General features: G+C 41.2%; 1 protein-coding gene across 3 annotated transcripts; it reads right to left on the reverse strand.

The window, feature by feature from the left end:
• Positions 1-58: 58 nt before the first annotated feature.
• si:ch211-236l14.4 (SITS-binding protein) lies at positions 59-26,678 on the reverse strand. Of its 3 annotated transcripts, XM_061823726.1 has the most exons (11): positions 26,498-26,677; positions 25,730-26,183; positions 21,694-21,865; positions 9,992-10,199; positions 8,836-8,986; positions 6,895-7,083; positions 6,525-6,793; positions 6,312-6,448; positions 5,061-5,182; positions 2,573-2,752; positions 59-2,498 (listed from the first exon to the last, which is right to left on the reverse strand). In XM_061823726.1, the coding sequence occupies exons 1-11, from the start codon at positions 26,500-26,502 to the stop codon at positions 2,325-2,327; spliced, it is 2,061 nt and encodes a 686-aa protein (XP_061679710.1). In that variant the 5' UTR covers positions 26,503-26,677; the 3' UTR covers positions 59-2,324. The 3 variants fall into 3 exon arrangements, with proteins under 3 accessions (XP_061679710.1, XP_061679709.1, XP_061679711.1); XM_061823725.1 differs by having other exon boundaries at positions 25,730-26,676; XM_061823727.1 differs by lacking the exon at positions 5,061-5,182 and having other exon boundaries at positions 2,361-2,498; positions 25,730-26,678.

Here is a 26,678-nt window from a genome sequence, read left to right on the forward strand (position 1 = left end):
CAAACTGGAAGAATCAATGTAGTAAGAAAATGTAAACTTTATTTGCAAATTACCCATTCTAGATTTTCTGATTTACAGAAGAGAGAGAGAAAAAAAACATTGATAATGGCACAGTCATCATAATATGTACATTGCTAATACTACAATAATCCAGGTACTCGTGCTGTCCAGATTAAATTAAGGCGTGAACGGCAGCATGTCAGATCAGTCTGTAGCGCAAATAAATCATTTCCTGCGGTTCATACTTCAATGTATCACAGCATTGCTGCGACGCATTGGAGTGGGAACTTTACAGCTCTTCAGGTGAATGGCTCGGGGTGGGAATATCACAGTTTATCCATTGTACATTCATTTTTGTTGTTGACGGAGAGATTAAGACATTAATGTGTTGCACTAAGACATACGGTGATTGGATAAGATTCAGTCGACCTGAGTGTTGATACAGTAAACGGGGCCACATAAAATGGAGTGGGAAAGGAGTCAGTCTGTCTGTATCTCCAGATCATTTAAATAAAAGCCAAAAGTATACCATCGACTACGTTGTGTAAAGCATTGTCTCAGTGTGCAAAGGTGATTACTCCCAGAAGAAAGAAATGCATGTGATGTCAACAAAGTTCAATTACAGTTGGAGAAAATTACATGGAAATGCAATTAGTCAAAAGGACCATAGAAGCTAAATTGTTGTTGTTTCTGTTGGTTTGGACGATTGTTGATGTCACATGACAATGATTGATGTAGACGCAACCTTGCAAATATTTTGCCTACCCCATTTACATCCACAGGAAGGCAGTATATAAAACAAACACTACAATACAACAATGACCAAGGCCAATTAGGAACACACTAACGGCGAAGCTTGAAAACGAGGTGACTTTTGCCAAATTTCCTCTACTAGACAGTTCATTTGATACCCCTCCACAATCTAATGTGCGATTTACACAGTCTTTACATAGATGATGATTCGCACCTTTGATACTCTGACATCGGAAGAGTTAATTGCAGTGATTATTAGTGAGTATTGCAGTCAAGATTAATCATTTCAAAACCTTTTCTACTATTAACTGATCTATAACCTTTAGAAATCAATTAATTTCAAAAATTTTGATTAGGGAATTAAAGAAAACACTACAGCAACAGAGATAATGTCATTGCACAAGTCTGCACACCCTTTCATAATTCAGAACATTCCAATTTACAGTCTGTTAAATGTGAGTGAGCACATAACTGCACCATTTTAAATGCCTCTTATTCGTGTCAAAGATATGACAGATGTTCTGGGAGGCTTTTCCTGACAAACCTTCCAAATACGTGGGGTAATGAGTTGTGGTCCGGTGAAACAAAGGTTGTAATACTTGTAAAAGGTTAGGCACAAATACAAAACTGCTCATTAACAAAAGACCACCATACATGCATTGCAGCATCGTGCTTTGGGGCTGTTTTTCTTCGGCTGGATTTCGGCTACGGGGGATATAAAAGATGACCATTAAAAGCCTTCGCTGCAGCATGTTAGAAACAAGCAAATGTAGCCAGTGGATATACAGTATTTCCAATATTAAAATATCAATGGCTTGGCCTCAAATTCATGTGGCCTACAGTACTACGGGACATTCAGATGTCAACAGAGTGGTACACTGATGCAATTAGGTTCAACATATGTACTAAGGGGTTATACTCTGGCGTGTCTGTTGATTCTGTTAGTGAGTGACAGTTTAAGGGTTAGGTACATTCAAATATCAGCTCGTTGGCGGAAGAAGTTCAAGTAAGCGTCTTCTTTTAAAAACGTGGGAGCAAGGCACCCAAATTGTGATATCACAAAGCCTTCAGTGAGCTATGGTTGCCTCAATAAAGCCCATTCCAACATCTCTTTCATTTCATTTGACTTCATTTGGTCTTCTTGAGAGATTCAGATTCATTTAAAGCAACAAGCGGCTTCCTTTGCTCCTCCTTATCAAGTGTGACAGCAGCAGCTAATAACGGTATATAGACTGTAGAAAGGCAACATTTTTAAAAAAGTACATAAATGCACAGTTTTCTCCAGAAATTATATACAAAGAAGCACAACAAAAATCTAAATTAGCCAAGAGGTAAAACTGATTATCATTCTTTTTTTTAAAAAAAAGGAAGAAAATACTCCCCAAGAAAAACTAAATTAGAAATAATGTAGAACAGTAAAGTGCAAGTATAATGATACATTTTTACAAGATGTCATTATCATTTTTTTTGACAAGGCAATGAGGCAATGTCAATGGTCTCTTGTGGAAAAAAAAGTGCAAGTTTAAAACAGCACGTCAAAAATGAGACAGTAATGGGATAAGTCACGTCACTCATCTTCGTCGTAAGAAAACGCCCACCGCCTCAAGGGGCACGGGGTAGTCCTGTAGGAACGTCCCTCCATCGAATACATGAGCATTTTGGCTGTCCTCCCACTGGAAGCCCCCGTCAGGTAAGTAAATATCCCTCCTCACTGCCCCCTTTTCCACCACCGGGGCCACTAGAACCTGCAACATACACAAAAAAGCTCAAAGGTCTGGTTTATTGCACAGCACAGGATCGTGATGTGGGTTTACAGTACCTCGTCTCCAATGAGGAACTGGTCGTCAATGGTGAAGGTCACGGGATCCTCTGGACTGAGCCACCACAAAGGCCGATAGATGGGGCTTCCCGTCTCCTGCCATTCCTCGGCATACTTCTCTATGAGTGGTACCACATCCCTCTGGTGCTTTGTTATGTAGATCCGAGTTAAGTTTAACACCTGAGAGTCACAGAAGAAGAGCACAAAATATCGCTTTAATCTGTAACATGTAAACATGCACATATTCAGCATAAAAAGTAACAAAATACTTCTGAAAGAGAAGGGTTTTTTGGGGGTGGGGTTATGAAGTAGTGTACATCAACCCTATTTTCTCTTGCGTGGGAAGTGTCCTGGCAGCTAAGGTGTGTCCAGGTGGGCGCCTGTATCTTGGGTCTAGGACACTTCAGAGACCCATCTGTGACGGTTACAGTGTTTATAGAGAGAGACACTTATGGGACCCATTTGCTAGGTTTTGGCCCACTTTCTCATTGCTTTACACTACTCTTATGACTTTAGGAATTTCCTGAGCTGCACTTTCACTTGGACTCTGAACTCTGTTCTCATTCTGTCCTGTCTGTATCCTGTCCTGTCTTATCTTGTCCTATCTCTCCCTCACAGGGTGTAGCACAACTGTACTGTATAAAACCTGATGAAACCTAAAACCTGAAAGGGAAGACTGATAGCTTGAAAGAGGAGATGGCCAGGCCATCTTCATGAAGGTGGAATGGCCACTTCTGTACCGAGCAGATGTCTTAGATACCAGAGTGATATCCATAGGGTATGGCTTGATTCTCAGTCTTTTTTTTTTATTTTAACTTTTGTCCTTTTCAGGGACTGTTGTGGGTTTTTTTTTTTTCATTCTAAGAAACAATCTTGTCTCTTCATGGCTGTAGATGTCACATTGTTATTTACCCAATAACAACAGCAAAAAAAGAAATATAGTTGGTGTGCCTTTAAAGAAACAACAACAAAAATAAAATAAAAAATATCACAGAGAACATTTTTAGGAATGTCGTGGATTTGACTCGTCCTCTATAAACGAGAAGCCAGGTGGTTTGTGTTAGCATGATCTTTTATTATGGTTCACATCCAATATGACACCATGATGCTCACATGATGTGCAAAGCTTAAACTACCGTGAAATGATGCCCATAAAAGTTTACAGTCGTGGTCTGTTCTCCTCCAAGATGTCTCCTCTGTCTAACTCAATCTAAACTTTGTGAATTGAGAGCTGTGCAAGAGGCAAAAATGGAAAACATTGACTAGTTTCCCAAAAGGTCAGTTTTTCATCTCTGACATCTGTGACTCAAGTCACAACCAATATAATGAGCTGTCTTGGAAAGGAAAGAAAAAAAATATATTGTCACGCTTGTCAAATACTCATGGAATGTTTAACAAGCACAATAAAGCCGAGTACTTTTCCGAGCATTGTCGTCAAATTCATTATCATTCCTGCACCAGTGGCTCTCCAGAGTGTGAGAGAGTTATAAATCTCATGAGCAGGCATGATAATTCAGAACAGATGGGCTCCAAAACCACAGGTGAGGTTTGGAGGGGGCCAGTCGATCACTCCTATTACATGCTCCAAGAAGAAGACGCGGTGTGGTATGGCTTCTCTCTCTTGACAAACATTGACTGTTGTCTGTTCAGGAAATTTGAACTCTGTTCTTCATTGTAAGAAGTATTTTGTCTGTTACCGGATTCTCGGAGACTGTAGGACATGTTTTGATGCCATGCAACGGACAGCAGGAGTGGACCACGTAGTTAAGTAACTTTCCTGCAGGGGGGCAAAACCTGAGTTTGGTACACGATGGGAATTAATTTGCAGAGCCAAGGAGAGGCCGTTGCCTCACATAACAGCTTCCCAGTACACAGAAAACTTCAAAAAATTACAAAACTATGTTGGTATCCATGACACGTTGACGCGAATCCTGAGAATCCTCAAAAACTACAGGAAATTTTTGTTTTGCCACTGGAATCCTGATGCAGGAAACTACAAGTGACCGTTTCGATGAACTCCATTCTTAAACCACAAATCTGTAAATTATTATTTTAATGGGACAAGAATTCAAGTTGTCTAGACCAGTTTAAATATTAACCAATAGGAAAACTTGCAATGAGTAAATTAATCAAATTCCAATGCATATTTAATATTAAAAATTAAATGTGCTTTGAAAATATAAAGCATTTTCTAGAATATTAGTTGTACTAACTGCGATTGGCTGATGACCAGTTCAGGGTGTACCCCGCCTCTCGCCCAAAGTCACCTGGGATAGGCGCCAGCACACCCGTGACCCTAGTGAGGATAAACGGTTCAGAGAATGAATGGATAATAGTACTAATAATAGCCTCATATTCCACTATTTTCACATAACCATGAAGGTGTCATCCGAAATTTGGCCCCAGCGTAGGGCAGATATTGTAATTAAAACGAGTGTACGGTTAAGCTGGGGGGTGGGGGGGGGAACAAACCAAAACTTCTTTTTACCCGGTCCTCTCCACAGACCCAAGGGGGTGTGTGGAAGCTGATCACAGGGAAGAAGGACACAATCTCTAGCCAGCGGATGTACAACTCCTCATCTGTGACCATGTCTTCAGATAGAGAGCCACCTGTATGGAAAAAAACAAGCGGTGCATTTTTGTTCTGCATCTCTATTGTAATTGATGAAAGCTAAAATTACTGGATTCAAACAAATGTGAGCTATTGATTTTTCTGTCAATAACTGTTGAACAGCATCACAATGTTACAGATCAAAGAGCCAATGAAAAATGCGATGTTGTATCGTGTAAGCTTTTACAACTAAAATATACGTTTATGGTTATAAGCAAGATTCAGCCACACGCCACCTTTGCCAAGCCATAATAATCATGTATAAGACGGTATGTACAAAGTGTGGTATATAACAATTATAATAAACTAAAGTTTTTTTAAACTTTCATTTGTACCTTTGCATTGAACAGAGAAGCTGGGAAAGTCTCTGTTGTGGAAATGCACGTGTACAGTCAAAGAATGGAACCAAAAACCGCTAAAATACCCGCACTTCTCTTTTTATTTATTTCCCTTTTCCATCCATTCATTTTCTTTGCTGGTTATCCTCACCAAGGTCGCAGCAGTACCAGAGCTTATCCCAGCTATCATCGGGCAGGAGGCGGGATACACCTTCAACTAGTTGCTCGCCAATCACAAGGCACATTTCCCTTTTCCTCTCTTTGTATTATTGTAGTAGCTACAGTGGCCAAGGAAAATGACTTATTCCCTTACAATTCCAACATGTTGTTTGTGGTTCGATTAAAAAAAAAAAAAAACATCACAGTAGGCTACAGTACATGTGAATCTTCAAAATGTTGTTTCACGTGATGCTTTTTTCTTTGGCATCAAGCTGGTTTATCTGTGTTGATGTGCGGCGCGATGTCACCGACAATATAGTCCAGTTTCTTTCAACGGCAACTTGGTGTGCAGCGGACGTTTTAAGTTAGATGAAGTTTGTCTCTGTCCATAGGTATGAATGTTCAGGTAAATGGATACTCGCCTGTATTTTCCTAGTAATTTTTTGGCACCAGTAAGTGGTGTACCCTAAATCTCACAAAAGTTAACTAAAATAGCCTTCAGCTTCAGCCATACTGAGGCCAAGTATGGGTGGATAGATTGATGGAATTTCACTGCCTACAGCGAACATCTTGGAATTGTGCCAGTTTCCTTACAGAAGTTGGAAAAGTGACCTATAAGATGCAGTATTACCTACTGCATCGGGAATGAGGAAGTTGTATCCCAGCACAGTGTGATGAAGCAGAGAGGGAATGATGCCTTTCAGCCCCATTGGGGTCCAATCAGAATGAAGAGGGGTCATCCTCAGAAATACTGGCTTGTGACTGAACCTGAGGAATAAACAGTATTATCATAAGCAGAAGTCTTATTTAGAAATAGGCGGGAACAAATTCTGACATCGTCCACCTCGTCCCCGCTGACATGATCGTGGAGTCTCCAATTTTGGCAGCCACATCCGCCAGCAGGCGGATGTACGTGTCCCCACTCAGAGCCTCTGGTGGCCGCAGGGCCTGCTCCTCAAAGAGATTCCTCTCACCCCCCTCCAGCAGAATGTACTCCATTCCCAAATGGGCTTGTAGGGATCCCACTCTGTCCAGGAACCAGCTCACTGCTGCAGGGTTTGTAACATTCAGCATGACGCAGAATTTCCCTCGCCACTGTGTCATCAATGGGACCTTCAGAATGGAAAAACATAAGCGGCACGGTCGTCTACGAGTAAGTCAAGAATAAACAAAGATCACCGGAAACCTTTACATTTACACACATTCCCACTCACCAGCTGTCCGTGAGGTGCCGAGGGGAGACTAAGCCAGAAGGCCTCAGTGCCATCCATGAGAGAAGTTTGGAACTGCATGGTGTCCACGCTCAGGAAAGGGGACAGAGTGACGGAAATGTTAAGAAGCTTCACTAGCGGGAGGTCCCTCTTGGAGGCCTCCCTCTTCCTGCTGTTGAGGTAGTTGTGGTCCTATGGAAAGAAAAGGGTGTTTAAGACAGAGCAGTACATGCTATGAACAATAAATGAATACATTCCTTGCGCACCTTCTGCAACAACCTTTTTTTTTTGGCGGGGGGGGGGGGGGGAATTTTATGTTTTCATTAAAAAAATTCTATACCAGCATGATAGTGTCCAAAAAGTTATGTTTTGGTTGAGTTTGGTGGAGGAGTACTTGAATTCAACCACATTAAACACCTAATGTCAGACATCGGTATAGATTGATGTGACAAATATTCTTCTGGATGAACTGACAAAAAAATCCCAGCAATTTGGGAGACTTGAAGAAAGGCTTCCTAGAAGATATAACTAGAATTTCTTTTATGCTATCAGATAATCGATTAGTGTTGACAATATTTTAATTACAATTTCATAAACAGACTGCAAACAGATTCAAATGTCCTCAAACATCTGTATGACCATATTTTTAATGTCTCCCTGTTTGCGCTGCAAGCCTGCAGTTGTGTCAAATGGCCTTTGCCAGAACCACTTAACTAAATTAATCATTGAGAATGTCAAATAGTATTTCTATGTTCCCTAACAATGTGATATAACAACACTAAAGGTTAAAACTGACATTAGCATCTATTATGGAGTTGCTTCTGAATTTTTCAGTCAGATTTCCTGGTACACTTCTGTTTTACAATTTCGATTTTCAAATGAACTCCCGTGCAAACACTAACAGCACTCCCCACCAAAATCCCAGCTCAACTATGCATACTTTCATTATTAAATTTAGACATACTGCAAAATTATGAAGTGACTCAAATATTCCCAAATTAACTATATTAGGGCCATATGATGTTTTTTTCCTGCATAAACTGCTATGGAAAAGAACAAACCTGTGACTCGTAATTTCAGAATAAAAATAAAAATGGAGGGCAATAAAAAGGTCATTGCTGTAGAATTATTTCCATCATCAACACTGCATGCTTGGCCAAGACTTTTATGACAGGAACACAAGTTGTTTATATCTCCAAAGCACTCAAAGCAATTTTTTTGGGGTGGGGATAGGAAATTTTTCTTACCAAGCGAATGGATTATTTACCTTCCTTACTTGGATCTTTTCACACCTCCTGAACTGGTAATGGGCAAGGTGCTGTGCGTGTCCTTGGTCAGATGCTTGAACTCAACTGATTCACATACAGTATTACCTGAAAAACTTGTTTTTCCCTTTTTTGAGGTCCCTACGCAGCACTGAGCTGGTATCAGGATCTCACAATTGCATGAAGTGCAGTTCCATCCAGTGTTCGAGTTACCGTCCCAGTGAGCAGTCAGATTATCTCTTTTCTAATTTTTTCCCCCACCCGGTATTGACATTGATACACTTGATGGAGGTCTTGCTGATCTTATTTTTTTGTGGTCGTGAAAAAAAAACATTCAGAGAAAGAACTCAGAGGGGCACAATATTGGGAGTAATTGTACAATCTGATAAAATCCATCTCTTGTATGATGTACGAAAACACCACTTTTGATACTCTTAACCACATTTGGTTAGTGGACACAGGGGCCAAAATACAAAGAAAAAGTCCGAAATTTGGGCAAAAAAAAAAAACAATCACTGAGAGTAAGCTTCATTTAGAACTCCAAAAAAGCTGTTTTCTCCTTTATCTACAATTGCACATTCCTGGGGAGGACAGGATTTCGTCAATGCCACTGAAGATTTGAGTCAGATGGCTAACAATATGCTTAAGACCATACCACCGTATATTGAAGCGCACATACCATTTCAGAGAGGAGGTTAGTGGAATGTTCATTCAGGCTGATGATTCCTTCCCCGAGCTGGTGTCTCCTAAGACGATTAGAGAAGGTCCTGAGCTCCCTCTCCACTTTTAGTCCCGAATCCACATTGCTAAGTAGCTTCCAGGACGGTAGCCTGTGATGGAGAACAATTATACTCAAACAAATTTCAGTAGCTTGTGGAATGAATTTTAAACCAAGACCCACAAAAGGCAGTGTGGGCTACTTTTGGAAATGAACGTTTCCTCTCCTTTGCATCCTTAATTGTACATCATTTAAGCATGTAATGATGGTTGTACGTCTTGTATTGACAAAATGGCCTTCATTTTTAATCCAATCAATTTCAATATAAAACAGCCTCATGAAAATGATTGGGTTTGAGTTCTGATGGTCCGCTGAATAAATCCGTTCCCTTTGCTCTTTGACTCATGGATCTACAACTTCCTGATGAGCAGGACACAGCAGGTGTGGCTGGGGTACACCCACCCTTGAAGACTTGCACGCCACTCGAACTAGGACCAGAGCAGGCAGGATCCTTTCGGACCCACAACATTCTGGCCACCAGGTCTTCCACCTCCTTTTGTCGGGTAGACGTAACCGATGAATCAACTTTTACAATTAAGTCATTAAATTCTTGATCAGCGAAGCTACTATTTTTGCCTTGTGCCACTGCTGAGACACACCCTCACATCCTGCAGATCCATTCAGTATTAGTATTATATTTTGCAGACTGTTGCACTATTTGTCACTTTAAACTGCTCCCTTTGCACAATTGTCATTGGACTGGACTGTAAGTATGAACCACGAATGGCTAAGGGCACTCTGTACAAACTTAACACAATGTGGGGCGTCGACGCACTCTTAACTGCTCTAAATGAGTAAGACTGCATCTAACACATCTGTGACTCTTATAAAGAATTGTTCCTATTAATGAATGTCTCTTGTTCTTTGTTCTTGTTAGTTTGTTCTTTGTTCTCAATGTTGTACCAGAACGGCACCAACTGCCGGAGACACATGTGTTGTCACATACTTGGCCATTAAAGCTGATTCTGATTCTGATTTATGCATGATTTAAAAAAAAAAAAAACACATGCAACCCTATCCTGCTAAGGAATGCCGCATCGTCCTCTAAAACACGTACCAAAGCGCCTTCATGTCGGGTATCTCCCTATTGAGCTGGGAGAGCTGTCTAATTGCTTCTTGGTGAACAGCCTTCACATTGTTAGCCACACAAACGGTGTATTGCAGCGGGAGAAGATCCATACTGGGCAGTGACTGCAAGCAGAACTGTTGCCTGCTGTCCAGCCCCAACTGCAGAGGGAGATCAGGAGACACCAATACAGCAACACCTGCAAGGCAGAAGATCTTAGTTTTATTGACTCTTACTTGCATATGTCACATATTTCAGCAATATTTTCAAACTGAAAACAAATGTAAGTGAAACAAATGAGATGTGATCTTGATATCCAGAACATTGGTCGCAAACTTGTACAATATGTAATGGTGGAACTGTGTCACTAGGATGATGGTGACAAAACCAGTTAAGATTGTGTGACTTCTGTGAAAAAGGCATCCATCCATTCATTTTCCACACGAGAATTGTGGGTGTGCTGGAGCCTATCCAACATATCTTTGGCCAAGAAGCGGGGTACAACCTCAGCTGGTCGCTAGCCAGTCACAGGGCACAGATAAACAAACAAACAAACAAACAAACAACCGTTAGCACTCTCATTCACACCTACGGGCGATTTACAGTCTTCTGTCTTTCAAAAAAAGATGAATTACATGTAGTTTCAAATGCTGTTTTATAGAATAATACAGGTATAACTATTTATTTGTAATTAAACTGTGTCTTGGACATTGAATCTGACTGGACGATGCTCCGAGCTCCCACAGTTGAGGCGGCCAACTGAAGCTGTGGCTGCAAGGTTGAGATAATGGGTGATGGGTAAAAGTACCACTGGGTGAGGAATATTATCAAGAAAAATAAAGACTCCTAACAGGTCTTTTTGGCCTGGGAATCTGGAGGCAGCTAATGGCTAAAGGCAAGCGGAATGTCGCATTGGTGTTTGCTAAGGCAAAAACCAATGGGTGGGAAGAGTTTTTTGTTGCCATGGAAAAGGAATTTCTGACGGCTTTGAGGAAATTCTGGTCCACCAGTTGGGAAGCAGTCCACCATCAACACTGTGTATAGTGGGAACGGGGCCCTGCTGACTCCGGATCAATACGTTGTGAGTCATTGGGGTAAATACCTTGATAACCTCCTCACTTCCATTAAATTTGTTTCTGCATAATTGGTGCCCTGCAGGGCATTCCCCTTTGATCTTCACTTTTGCTGCTTCCCAACTGTTCTCACTCTTCCCTTTTTATTACTACTACTCCACTTTTCTTACATGCCACTCTCTCATGTTTTGTGCTTCTCAGTTCTCAGACAGTATCATCCAGATACCTAATCTGCAATATCCATAATCTTTCCACAAGGAGCCAAACCAGGATTTAGCATTTAGTTGTTCAAGAGATTAGGGCTTTTTGGGAGCCAGCAATGTCTGAGAACGCACTTACGCTGCCCTCTCTAGTTTCAATAGGTGCACTGTTCTCAGGCAGGCAAAGACCAGGCACAGGCAGGATACAGTTTATAATCTGATTCATAGTTTCACAGATCACAAGACGTGCAACAAGTTAACCTCAGTTGGGCATTTCTCATATGTCTGCAATGGAGAATGTCAAAGAGATACTTATATCAAGCCCACTTCCTCCCCTTCCCACACAGGGTATCAAGTCACCCTTTAACTCCTTGTCACATCTATCTTAATGCAGTTTGCTAAAGAGAAAACAAAACATGTATTGAAAAGTGGACCACTGAAGAAAATGTTACAGCTTTATGAAAGGATGAAGGTGGAATGCAGGCGGTGGAAAAAGAGGCGACCAGTGTACGCCAGACACCCGGTAGCCTTGTGCAATGATGTGTAGCTACAGCACGCTGTGCCAGTGTGTTTTACCCGAGTGCACGCGAGGTGGAAAGTGTTTGTAAGCGTGGCTTCTTGAGTCATGTTTAATTTTTATAGGAAATGACATTGTGGGGCCTCAAGGAAACTGGACAATCTAATCAATAGAAGCTGTCTTTATTTTCTTTTTTTTTAAACCACATGGCTCCAATTCAATGTCACTACCTAAAAAAAATGTATAGTGAGCCTTTATCAAGTCATCAATCAAAATGCGCTACAATGTAACTGCAGTGGTGTGGACCACAACAGTATCCCTCAATCAGCAACAAGAGTGGGACTCTATTGGTTATTTAAAGAAAGAGAAGCAGGTTTAGAGCCTTGGGTTATATCCAAGGTGGGGTGCCCCAAGAGTTAGAGGGGAAGAAAATGGAGTGGGGGGGGGGGGGAGTGTTTATTTTTAGAACAATTCCTTAAACACTCCAAGTTTCCCCTGAATATTTTCCACCAGTTCTTTGAAGGAAATCAAACGACTGACTAACTGTTTGCATGCCTTAAAATCTGCAGGTAGTATGGCAAAGGCCTCAAATCTGGGGAATACCCAACTCTGCAAAGGCAATTAAAAGAACAGTTGCCTTCTACTGAACGAGACGCTCATTCCCTTGGGATTTTAGTATTGCAAAAGGATCTGTTCTTTCTCTTTGGGGAGCTGGACGCGTGCTTGACCCCATTAAGCTTCTGAAGGGTCACTACTGAATTATTTGGGATCTTGACGATCAGACACCACTGCCGCCTTCCTCCCTGCTGCTTTAGAGCAGAAGACCCATGCTTTTTTTACATTGTCACTTATCGGTACATAGTTTCTAATACACGACACCTGTGTATTCTTACAAAGTGGACTGGGATTCCAAAATGCACTTTGAAATATGGAAGCACATGTGTGTCCTCAGCATGCATTCCCTTATAATGGAAACTTCGCCTCTGTGCCCAACCTCAACAAACTGATGGCCGCATAGCTCAGATAGTGCTCCAAGTCTTACATTTCCAAAGCCACTTATGGAAGGAGTAGTGACACACTCAATAACCCTATACTATACTCTGTTCTGATCATTAATCTGTTTTAATGTTAAAAGCGTGAGAGAACTTGGATCACACAAGACAGTCCATTGAGTGAATGTGTTCAATAAAATAAAAACGCTTTCCCTACGATAATTTTTCTTTTGGTTTGCTGTCAGTTGATGATTTATCATGTTAATGTAGCTCCTGTCTAAGGTTGACAAAAATCAGATCCCGATCATTGCATACACAATAATATATGAACCTAAATGCATGTATTTATTTTGCTTGGTACCCATAATGGAAACGTTACTGTGGGCTTTTGGAAAATGTTCTTACAGTAGCCGTTGAATAGAGATGACAGCTTGCCTTGAACAAAGCACTGGCTGGCTAAATGAGTCATTCTTGAAGTATTTCAAAGCTCTTCAGTGGGAAGCTGCTCGGTGACCTTCTTAATGACACATAGCTTTGCTTTGTCAGTTACCGGTAGTCATCGTTAGGATGAATCTGGCCCCCCGACATCTTTCAAAATCAACAAACTTTTTTCTGGAGATGAGGTTCATCAGGTAAAAGCTGCGTTTCAAATTTGAACGAAATCGAATTGTGTTTAGGGGTTCCTCGTGGAGATCGAATTTTTCCAAATTAGTCGGATTTTGGTAAAGAATAGTCGATCAGCAATGCGGCCATTTTCCGGGAAAAATTTTCTAAGCTGTTGTCGAGAACATCAGGACATTCCCCGGAACGTTCAGAAGCACTCATGAAATCCTTGACCACGTTGACCTCCCAGCCCTAGTTGGTGTTTACCTCTCAGTTAATGCGAAGTCATTAAACTGTCAACACGGCTGCTGCGAAACAGAAAGACTTGCGGTATTTTTTGCTTCGGACCGTCCCAACCGCGGATGATAAAGCCATCAAAGGAGCCAAACTTCCTTCCAGAAAACAGATTCTTCTATCATTCATTGCTGCAAAAGAGGAATTCCAAAGACAAGACATCGCCAAGCCTATCAGGGAAGCCGCAAAATCTGTTGTTCAGGAAGTCGTGATTTTTTTTACCAGAAAGCAAGGATACCAACAGTTGCGGAAAACAAGATGTCGGAGAAGGTTGCATCGTTATACGCTGATATGCAAAAGCTGATGAAAATTCCGAAAGATCGACGATTGTTCAGAAGACCGCTTAAACGCATCGAAGATTTCAAATCCGGGTTGGAGGAGATGTTTCCATTCTGGCCATGTGATGTCTTCGATCGTATTTCGAATGAAGAAGCTCGCCTGTTCCTGAAAAACATGATGGAGACTAGGACGAACATGAAGGGAGGCATTGATTCAAACTTGGCCACAACCGAGAAGAAAGTCACGGAGCGTATCAAACAAAACACCATGCACATTGAGAGAGAACGGCAATGACAGCTTGAGACAGAAGTGAATAAGGAACTGGTCGAAGACTCAGACGAGTCATCCGAAACAGATGATTCAGACGAATTTGCTCCATCAACATCGACTAGACTTCCCCATAGAAAACTGAAGAAGACTGGCTCAGATATACACGTCCCATTTGATGTACTGAAATCACCGAAATTAGTTTCAACGGCGATGAGGAACAATATTTCTCCTACTGCGCTAGCGGCAACCCTAGAATCTCTCATCACCTCATGTGATGGCACTACATCTGCAGTAAACTTGAACCCGGTACAGTCCTACCGGTACTGGAAGGACGCGGCCGCCGACATTGTTGAGAGAATCCGGACGGACTGGGTTCCTCCCCGACCAGCAGCAATTCACTGGCATGGCAAACTAATGGAGATCTTACCTGATAAATACACAAAGGATGACCGTCTTCCCGTGTTGATTTCGGGCGTGGGTGGGATCAAATTGCTCGGTGTTCCTGCCCTTCCTGTAAAGTCTTCGGAAAGAGCTGGAGATCTTCTTTCTAAAGCTACGCTCAATCTAGCGGAGACATGGAACTGTAGTGGCGATATTTCAGCTATGGAATTTGATACCACCAGTGCTAATATGGGACATCTCACAGCTGGCTGCATTTGCATCCAGGAAAACCTTGCGAAAGCTGTGTTGTGGTGCGCCTGTCGAAGACATGTGGGTGAAATCTTATTCACAAAGGCTTGTGATGCTCTGGGTGTGGCAGTATCGAAAAGCAAAGACGTGTCAGTGTTTGCGAAATTCAGGGACAGGTACTCTGAACTGGATTTGACTGCTGAGCTGACGAGAGACAGCAGTTCGGATCCTTTTTTTGCTGGAGCAGCGACATCAGGTAATTGAACTTCTGACAACCATCAAGACAGGCACTGGTAACCCCAACTCGGCTGCTGTCAACTTGTTACCGCAAGGCGACTACCGAGAACTGCTAGACTTGGTTTTAGTTTACCTAGGAGAGGACAATACATCCAACTTTCAGAAACTCGGTGCGACACACAAGGCTTGCTGGATGGCAAAACTTTTGTATGCGATCAAAATGATTCTTTTAAGAAATTCTGTCGCCGATTTGAAGGATAGACTCTTATCAAAGTTTGTCATGGATAAAGTTGCAAGATTTGTGACTTTTGTGATGCAGATTTATGTGCCATGGTGGTTCAGGTGTCCAATTAGCTTGGAAGCGCCGATCAATGATTTACAATTGGCTAAAAATTTGACAAAATTTGTGAATATTGATCCAGTGATAGCTAAAGCCGTTTTGAAGGGGTTCATGAATCACTACTGGTACTTGGTACCGCTCAGTCTCTTCAGTGACAGTCTCAACAAGACGTGAAACGTGAAATAGCGGAAACAATTATCTCATTACCAAAGAAACCACATAACGAGAGTCGGCACGTCCCTCCGTTTTGACCCTGAACATACAAAGTTGACACATTTGTGTTCATGCGATTCGTGGAAATTCTTTGAATTACTTGATATAGACACTGATTTTCTTCATGAAGATCCTGAACAATGGCAGTCAATGGAAAACTACCAAAAACATCAATCTGTCGTCCGAAACTTGAGGGTGACTAACCACAGCGCCGAGATTTCTAAAATCCGCTAAAATGGAAAAAAATACCAAAATATTTTGCAAGTTGTGTAAAATGACAGGAAAGCTGTACCAAACGAACGGAACAAAATGAAAACCGAAATTGAAAATTGGTATTTGCATTTGTAGACTGTAGTCAAAAGAGAAAAATATAACATTTTACTATTGCAGCGTTCTGTATGTACATTTCAGGATGTATGTTTTGAATGATGGATGTTCATTTGAATGAATATTTTACAAATACATTTTAATATTTCCTTTTGGCTATTTTGTTATGAAATCACGGATATTTTATTGCTTGCAGTCCATTTATGCGAGTAGAAATGTAGGCTTTAATGTGTCAATTTGACTGATGCAATGTTGAGATTTCCGTCGTGATGAGGAACCCCTAAACATTGAAATATTTCATCTGAATTTCACCATTTTACTTTTAATATCAAGCCTCACGCTAGAAAAAAAAGTTCAGTTCAAAAGACTCAAGTTTTCAAAATCAAGGGGGACTAGATTCACCCTAGTCATCGTATATATTTGTTTTCATACTGTATAAAAAGTATTTCTCCAGACCTAACAAGGGGAAACAATACACTGAAAATATCATCAGTCAAACCCCCTGACATCATTCCATTACAAATTTAAGTATAAATATATACACACATTTTCTGTACTGCTTATCCTCACTATGGTCATGGACATGCTGAAGCCAATCCCCCTGCTTTCGGGCGACAGCCGGGCCACACCCTGAACTGGTCACTAGCCGAATGCAGGGCACATAGAAACAAACAACTATCTGCACTCACATTTTATTTTAAATTAGAGTCCTCAATGAACCTACCACGTATGTTTTGGGGATATGGGAGGAAACTGGAGTACCCTGAAAAAACGCACGCAGGCACTGCAATTCATCATCATGGACTGCTACAAATACACTGCTCCTCCTACATCACGGTTCTTGCTTCGTTGTATTTCTTTCTGTGTTGTAGATGATCACAGTTGTTACTATCTTCTATGCTCTCTGTACCTTTTAGGTATTTTCATTACATTTTATGCTTGCTTTTAAAACAATATTATGTGTTTAGGATTAAGAAGATGAAATATTTACATTGAATGGTGTAGGAGTGTGCTCAGATGATTAAGAAACTCCTGCAGGTTGGGACCATCATGCAAAACTATCACAGCCAGAGAGGGCAAACCCATCCAGTATATATATATATATATATATATATATATATATATATATATATATACACACACACACATATATATATATATATATATATATATATATATATGGTGCCACACACACATATATATAGACATATATAGTGGATATATATTTGTCATTATGGGGTGTTGAACTTAATTTATAAAATTTTGGGATAAAGCTGTAATATATCAAAATGTGCGAAGTGATCAGCAATGCGAATATGTGAACACTTTCAAGATGCACTGCATGCACCATTTATCTGATTGTAAATACAAAATATCAAGCAAACATAAGCACTTTTTGATCATTGGAAATTGTAAACAGCTGCAATCAAAATTATTTTTCATGCCTCCAAAATCCAATGTGTCACACAACAGACCGTGGAACATCGATTGCTTTTTTTATTTGTCATAAAATGTCAAACAGGAGGCTTACTTGAACATATTGGCCAATTATAAATGAATAAAGCAGAACAATTTAATAAAATGGAGCAGGACTGGCATTTGTTACTCAATGTAATAATTACACAATTGAGCTGGTTACAACACATCCTTACAATTGAATTAGAAGTGTCCCATGAGGACCAATAATTGAGAAGTGTCAGCTCGATTTTCTCGAACTTTGGGACATTTCCACCTCTGAGCAGCGTCGTTCTTTTTAAATGAATAAAGACAAGGGGCTCTATAACAAGTTCCTATAATTGGCAAAACTATGAAGCTTTATTTTTGTCTGCTGCTCATTTTTTGACTTAGTCCACCCGACTATCTTGCTGATATCTAGCTGATGCTCAAGGATCTCATTCAAACTTCCCTCTTCTCTACTGCATTGAATGTATCTTGGACAGTGAAAGACAAGTCTCACAGCAACACAGCGTCTCACTTGACCAGAGGATATCAAACACAAAACTGACTCCATGTTTGCGTTCCTCAGAAGAGGCGATTTAAGTTTGGGCCAGGGATTTGTGCCCTGATGGCATCCTCAGCTTTTCCAGTTAAATGATCAAGACGCATGGGTGTTTTCATTGTTTTGTTTCCAGGATAATGCTCTTTGTATGATGTCTTTTTTCCTTTCCTTTTTTTTTTTCAAGGTGAAAGGCCTGAGGACGCAATGTCATTGACTATGTGGTAGGAAAGACAGATTAAATGTTTAATCTAGCCAACTTCTACCGACAGGATCTATTTTCTTCAGAGTCATGGGTGATCTGGAGATTATTCCGGGTGACCCTGGAATGGATCACCCATCATTCACAGCTCAGTCAATCACGGATAAACAGCCATTCATATTCACATACACGCCCAAGGGAATTATAGAGTTCACTTGAGCTAAATTGTAAACATGCGCACACATAAACATGAGAACATACAAAATTAACTCCAAATAGTCAAAATATGACTGTTTAAATGTCAAACTGTAGGGTACAAGCACTAAGAACATGTTCCAGTGTGTAAAACCCATTCAGTCATGACATATTACAATCATATTATTATTACACCCATATCATTACATTGGCTTTGTTTCAGATGAACATTTTTATGAACATATGGGTCCCATTACTTTCCCATACCAGGATGTATACACTTTATGTGTCTGAATGGTTACTTGGCAACATACAAACGTCTGATAATGAGATGTCGCCTGGTGTTTTTACTCTCTCACTCTGCAAATCTTGACTAAGAAACAAAATCTTACGGCGTCCTCCTCTTTAATGTTATAGAGGGGTTGGTGGTAAGCCATGTGACCCCTTGTTCAGACTACCACTGTATTACGTAATACCCAAAAGGTGTACAGTACATGCCTGTGCCTTCATGTGTGAGGTCAGCAAAAGATAGTTTAACAGATACATTTATTTTTTACACTCAAGAGAATTGAACCGACAAGTCAACTGGTTGACTTCATTACAACGCATTGAAGTTTAAAGGTTGAGGTCAACTAACCACTAAACGTGTTTTTGGCATCTTGTCTTGTCTTCCCAATTGACAGATGTCTTGCGACTTGTCGTCACTGAACTGTAATCCAGTAAAATGTCCGGCCGACACAGTCGTCATACATTTGTACAGTAAGTACAAGTAAGTACTGTTAAACTTGCTAGCTTCGGCTATTCTATTTGGCGCTAGTTTTAACAAATTCATACTAGCGAGCCTACAGAACTGACATTGAGGAAGGAGAGCAGCACCACAACATGAAGGTACAGCGGCGTATTTTCAAGAATACACAGAGAACAACCAACTTTATTAGTATCATAACACTCACCAAACAAAATCACAATACTTACGACATTGTTTTATTCTGGGAACACATAACACAGCATAGTACAGCTGTATGCCGTGGTATGTTATAAGTGTGTGCAAATATTTTACCAAAAAGGAGAGTGGTGAGAACGGTCAATTGCAAAATATTGTACAGAAGTGTGTCCTGAAATACAATCAAAGCACAAGTGAAAGAAAAATTGTGAAACCCTTTTTTTGTTTGTTTTTTTTAACCTGGCTACCATGTCCCATCTTTTAAGATCCTACACTATGAAACGCAAGATAAGAGAGTCTCATGAGCGGGGCTGGAGCACTGCCAGGAAGGGTGTGGCTTGTTCACTGCTCTGGGTGGTGCCACCTCTGGCACTTGTCACAGCTGTTCGGCATGTTAAATAACCATGTATTTATGTTGGAGTTTACACCACGGGCATTTGCCAGTTCGTTGAGTATGCTTTACCGCATCCAGGGTTACTCCGCCACTGCGACATTATAGTCCAGTCCCACTTTTGTTATGCTGTTTAGTTGTCTCATAGTTATCAGACATTGTTTCTTGTTTTTTGGATCCTGCCTTCTTGGACTGTGTTGTCATGCACAACTTCGGTTGATAATAAAACCCACTGAACATCATGCCTTTGACTGGGAGTCCTGCATTTGGGTCCACCCCCGCACCGATGGCACATGACAGAATAAACTGGCCAGACACGGACCCAGCGGACTCAAAGCTGAATTACATTCCTGTCCTTGCAGCGACCCTTCCACGGTCACCTGATGATCGCGTCTCAACGGCGACCTGTCCACGGCCGCCTGACAACCACGTCTCGGGGACGATCCGTCCACGTCCCCCTGATGACCACGTCTCGGCGTCGACCCGTCTATGGCTGCCTGACAACCGCGTCTCATTGACGATCCGTCCACGGGCACTTGACGACCGCATCTTGGCGGCGACAACCCCTCCATGGCCGCCTCACGTTCTTGTTTCCGCAGGTACGTTGACCGGTTCCTGGCTGCTTCAAGTTCTGGCTTCGGCGGCTACGGTAACCGGTTCAAAGCCGCTTCATGTTCCAGTTTCGGCGGCTACGGCGACCCGTCCCCGGCCGCATCATGACCGTGCCTCGGTGGCCACTGGGAGGGGGGATTTGTGCTTTCTATCGGGTCCTCTTCCAACCTCCCCTCGTCATGTTTTTTTTTCTTTTTGTTTTGGCGCGTCTGGGATCCACGCTTTAGGGAGGGTGTTCTGTCATGAGCGGGGCTGGAACACTGCCAGGAGGGGCGTGGCTTGGTCACCGCTCTAGGTGGTGCCACCTCTGGCACTCGTCACAGCTGTTCGGCATGTTAATTAACCACGTATTGATGTTGGAGTTTACGTCATGGGCATTTGCCTGTTCATTGAGTTTGCTCTGTGTTAAAGTGTGCGGACACTGCTTCTGCAATTAAACCCACTGGGCATTCTGCCGTTGTTTTGGAGTCCTGCATTTGGGTCCACCCCCGCACCGGTGGCACATGACAGAGAGTCTTTTTGAAGAAAAAATGTGCAGGACTCCCATTGATTACACAAACAAATTCAGAGACATTTTGAATCATATTTCTAATCATTTGTGTTTATTTGCTTGTCCATTGAAATATGCCTTTATGTGAAATTGGTCAGAGAAGCAAATACATTTGGGGACCGCTGCAGAGTGCTGACAACATCAGTGGCGTCATTCTTTGTGAGAGCTTTCACCTCATTGTAGTCGAATACAAAACCAGAAGGTCATCAAATACTGGGGATAAATAGACATGGACCCAGAAATAATTGACTACTATGAGCAGCATTTTAAGTGTGACACTTACATACTTTGATTTGTACCACATGTAAAAGACACACACGAATTCACATCCACCATCCACCTTTTTACCTCCAGAATAAAATTCAAAACCTCTAAAACAAAAAAAAAAGTCCCTCATCCAGCCCATTTGTTTCAAAGAAACAAAAGGCAATGGCCCCAATGTCTATGAATTAATTTAAGATCCAAACGGATGCTTGCTTTTCTTTTTAGTATCATCTCTCAATTAATAAGCCAACATACCACAGACAGTATTGTCTTTCACTCTATTTGTGGGCCATGTCCCCATTCAGTGGGTTGTATTTTGAGCGTGCTTTTTCTGGTAGGCACGAATATTTTTCTCTACACTCGCGCACCAGCAAGTTTATAAAGAGGGCTGTGGATGACGGGGTAAACGTAACATCCCCAAGGGGATTCGCTAACACCCTCAGGTGGGGTCATATTTCAAAAGCACACCAAGATGCACAAAACACTGCATCACTGTTGAAGGTTTGAGTCCATTTACAGGTAAACACAACAAGTTGACTGACAGAGGTCGAGTTTGAGCTCTTACCTGATGAACCGAGGAAGTAGCGCTCCAGAGCTGAGCCGAAACCTAAAGGATTCTCCTTGAGATCACTGACAACGAAAGGCTGCATGGTGGCGTTTTGATCATTTATAGGCCATGTCTGACCGTTGACACTGGCGCCGCCATACCAGGATACGTTTGTCATGGAGAAGCAATCCTGGCAGGACAAATAAAAAAAGGAGTAAACACTTGTCACCAAGGACAAAACAACAACATAGATTGCTGTTCAAAGAACTCGCGGGGTAAAGACGCCAAGGAACATTTGGTGATTAAGATGACAATCAAAAAGTCCTGTATGCACTTTCTGGGTTTGTTTATGTGATGGGATAAATGCCAAAGACACACTCCAAAAAATGGATGTCTTATTTTAACAGCTCTCTCTACTCCAAGTAAATAGAAGTCAATTTACTTATGAGCAGGAATGTCTTTTTATATAGTCCGTTATAAATTTGATACCCCGGCACAGGATTCAATGTAAGAACGGTGTAATGAATGCTTCTGCTTAATTCAAGTTGGTATAGTTTGCAGTGGAGTAGAGGAGCACTGTATTAAACTAGAAAGCTTTCAATAACAAAAATAGAAATACTGTACATATGAATTCCTATATCCATTCATCCATTTTTAATAGCGCCTATTCTGTTCAGGGTTGCAGGGCGCTGGAGCCTAACCCAGCTGACTTCAGCCAAAAGACAGACCACAACCTGAACTGGTCGCCAGTCAGTCGCAGTGCACATACAACCGTTTCCACTCACATTCACACTGTCACCGAGTCAGAATAGAAGCCCTGGTGCTTACACTGATCAAAATACCTTATACCTTATTTATAATCATGATTTTTGTAAATTGAATATTTCTCTGGTGCTGTCAATCAAAAGACATCATTATTATCTTTGTAAGGGCTGTTTTTTGAGAGCTAGACAAAGCTCCTTTATGTTGTTTAAATCTGAGCCCTGTTGAAGAATTTTAGGAGGGGTGCCCAGTGGTCAGCTGAGTGGCACCCAGCGGGATTTTGGAAATTGTGTGTTTGGAAAGATTTTCTGAGCTCATGCAGTTGTGCCACATGACCGGGTGTTATGGTGGGCGGGGACAGATTAACCTCACCAAGCATCCCAGTCGTGAAATGTGTTTGAGAATTAAGCTGAGGGAAAGTACAGTATGTGCCAGTCTTGTCAAAAGCATAATTGCTTTGGTACGGCACAATGTCATTTACTATACAGTTAGTGCTGAGAAAAAGTATTGACTTTCATCTATAATTCTTATATTTTTGCATAGTTTTCCCATGTGAACTTAAAATGCTATTTTGAAATGATGATTGATTTTATTCAGGGAAAAAAAATCTACCTGGCTCCCTTGTTAAATCAGGAATTAATTGTTGCTATTCACAATTTGTGGTTAATTTACACTGATTACATCAAAGCCTGATTACCTCCAAACCCCTTCAATAAAGAAATCAACTGAAAATAATCCGTCCCGACAAAATCAAGTCAGACAAAAGATCTAAAAAAATCTGAAACAAAATAATACGATTCAAAGGAATTCCACAACAGTTGAGAGATAAAATACCTATAACTGATATCGATCAGTCTGGAAAGGGTTACAAAAGTTATTTCTAAAGTTTTAGGATTCCAGCGAACCATAGGAAGAGCCATTATCCTCTCGTGGAGAAAACATGGAAAAGTGGTGAACCTTTCTAGGAGTGGACGGCCTACAAAGATGATCCCAAGAGAACAGCAATGAACCATCTAAGAGGCCATAGAGAAACTTGGGAAAACTTTTATATAATTGCAGGCATCCCTTGCCTCATTTAAGGTTAATGTTCATGACATAACAATAAAGAAGGAACAAAAATGGCATTCATGGCAGAGTTCCAAGGGGAAAACTGCTGATGGCTCAATTTACTTTTGCAAAAAAAAAAAAAAAAAAAAAAAAAAAATGATTACAAAGACTTTTGGGAGAATATTATTTAGTGAGGCGAAAGATGAGTTGAGATGAAAGATGAGCTTTTGGAAGGTGTGTGTTTTGTTATATCTGGTGTAAACGTATCACAGCATTTCAGAAAATTAACATCATAGCAACAGTCAAATATGATGATGGTTGTGTGACGGTCTTGGGTTGGGCTGCTGCTTCAGGACCTGGACAACTTGCTGTAACTGATGGAACCACAAATTGTACTCTTATCAGAAAATTCTGAAGGATAATGTTCAGCCATTAGTTTGTGACCTTAAGTTAAAACCTTGGGTTCTGCTGCAGGATAATTATCCACAGAACCCCAACAAGTAAACTTCTGAATGGCTTAAAAACACACAAAATGAAGGTTTTGGAGAGGCATAGTTCAAGTCCAAACTTGAATCCGATTGAAATGCAATGGTCTTAAAAAAGGTGTTCATGCTTGAAACTCTCCCTTAATTCAAAGATTTCTGTCAGGAAGAAAGGGCCAAAATATCTCCACAAAGATTGCCAATGAGAGAAAATGCTTGATTTCATTTCTTACTGCGAAGGATGACCCAACCAGTTTTTAGTTTTATGGGGCCATTACTTTTTCACACAGGGCCATGTAACTGAATAGTAGTTGTTTTTTTTCCCTTTAATGAATTAAATGACCATTTACAAACAGTATTGTAAGTTCCCTTAGATTGTATTTGTCTATTTACATTTGTTTGATGGTATTAAACATTGAAGTGGGGAAACTATGCAAAAATATAAAAAATTGTCAAGGGGACCAAACCCTTGTAACAGCTCTGTATGTTACAGTAGAAGACTTGAAACATAATAAAAACCGACTGTGGTTGAATAACCATCACAGCATATATTGAAGTTCGAACTGAATGGAAAATTGTGATTGTAATATACATTATGGCAAGCATACACAATCACAGTTGTACTCAGCTTGACACTCACATGGCACAACGCTACATGTGCCCATCTATCGAAATGCATGTATAAAAGAAATCCGCCCTCACAAATAAATGCCGCTCGAGGCTGATTGACCTTGGCAGATAAGAAACAACACTGTAAATAAGTTTCTTTTGGCTTGTCCCTTTCGGGGTCACCACAGCGTGAAATATATGTTTGGCACAATTTTTACCCACTTCCTGTCGCAAACCCTTCTCAGGGATACGAACCCTGAACCCCTGCTTTACCAAACCAGTGATCTAATCACTGAGATACAGGGCCTCTAATAACACTGTAAACAGAACTTAATACTGTAGTTATCGTGTTTTCAACGATGTATTCCGGTACTGCATTAGACCAGAAAGCTGTTTCAAGTATTTTGCTTATCTTTACTGTAGCTAACTGAGATGAGGCAAAATATTACTGACTGCTCGCATTAGGAGACAGTTAAATTATACACAAATGCAAACCAGCCTGTGCAATAATAAGCATAAAAAACTGTTAAAAATGGAAATTGTTATCTTTGAAAGAACGATTTTTAGTGGCCTGTTCTTATTTGAACATCAAAAAAGAGCCAAATGAGTCATTTGCTTCTTCCTGGGAAGGAAATTTAGTAAATGATATCATTTGTCAAAAAGACAAAAAATTTAAACAGTGAAGCACGTGTTTTGCACCAAACAACAACAACAATAAAGAACAATTGGACATCAGCTGACAATTAATTGCATTAAGTGTAAATGACAATCCTATTCAATAATGTTTTGTATGCTTGGTGGATAAGAAAATACTTCATTTAAAAGTTTTACCCTAGTTCCGTTGAGCTTGTGATGTATAGCGGATGGGGTTTATCGGTTTTCACATAATGTTGTCTAGAAGTTATCAATTAAATCATTTAAAAATGTCTCACTATGCTTTACCCTTCTATTCCCACCACGACTGGGCTCTGACGTAGACATCTACCAAATATTGTGTATATTGTGCATTACGTTGCAAATTGTCTGATTCACAAAGTTTACATATGATTTGTTGAGAGAGAAACTTTTTTTTTTTTTTTCTTTCATGCATGAATGGTAAATGAAATATTTCAAAACGCGTCATTAAAAATGAGAGTGTCGAAATGAAACTTAACCTTAAGCTGCACGTGGCACTGCACCGGCGTCCAGGTCATGCTGTAGCACTCGGTCTGGGTGTCCTCCTCATTCACATCCAGGGAGATTTTGATCTCGGCCACCGCGTCCCACGTGTAGCAGAACTCGGTCTTGTTGAGCCAGCACAGGTTCCTCACGAAGGGAACCTCCAGGTCAGGGTTCGCCACGTTCCCGACGTCTATCTCCACGTACGTCTTGTCCTCGGTCAGGGTCTGGATGACGAACGAGTGGGTTCTTCTTTCCCAGATCAGTCCACTCAAGGTCCCCTTCAGGATCCAGTTCTTGTTGGGCTGGTCCACCACTTGCCAGTATATGATCCCAATGGTCATTACAAAGAAGACAGCCACCCCCAGACACGCGATCGCTCCTTTCCACGTCTCGTTCATTTCCTTCAAGCCCGTGTCCCATGTTACCTCTGGAATGGGGCTAGGGTTCCTATTTCGAGCGTGAGGCATGTTGATTTTCAGATCAGCCAAAAAAACAAACACCAAGAAATGCTGCAGAAAGCTCTGTGCGCCAAACCACTCTGTTGCTGCTTCATCGTGCCATCGCGGTGTAAGTGTATTTTGGTTTTGGTTTGTTTGTTGTTTGTTTGTTTGTTTGTTTGTTTGTTAAGAGTGTTTGGGCTTTTCCTATCAGCGCACGCCCTACACCGTGCGGCACTTTGTCAACTGTACCAGCAACAGAGACATGCCATGTGAAGAAATCGGCGTGGGTAGCAAAACAGCAGGGACGGATAGTTGACTTACCACATAGCGCCGCTGTTAGAAAAAAGCTGCACTTTTCAACGTGCATTGGCCGCAGCGACTTGGTGAGCTGCCCCAAGCTGAGTTTGGCAGCGGTGCCCACGAATAGCAGCAAAGACGCGCAATCGCTCGCGCGCCCACTGGCTGACGTAACGCTGCACTCTTTCTTCTCATGCAAGGTGGA

The sequence above is a fragment of the Syngnathoides biaculeatus genome, chromosome 6 (assembly GCF_019802595.1).
Source record: "Syngnathoides biaculeatus isolate LvHL_M chromosome 6, ASM1980259v1, whole genome shotgun sequence".
Taxonomy (NCBI): Eukaryota; Metazoa; Chordata; class Actinopteri; order Syngnathiformes; family Syngnathidae; genus Syngnathoides; species Syngnathoides biaculeatus.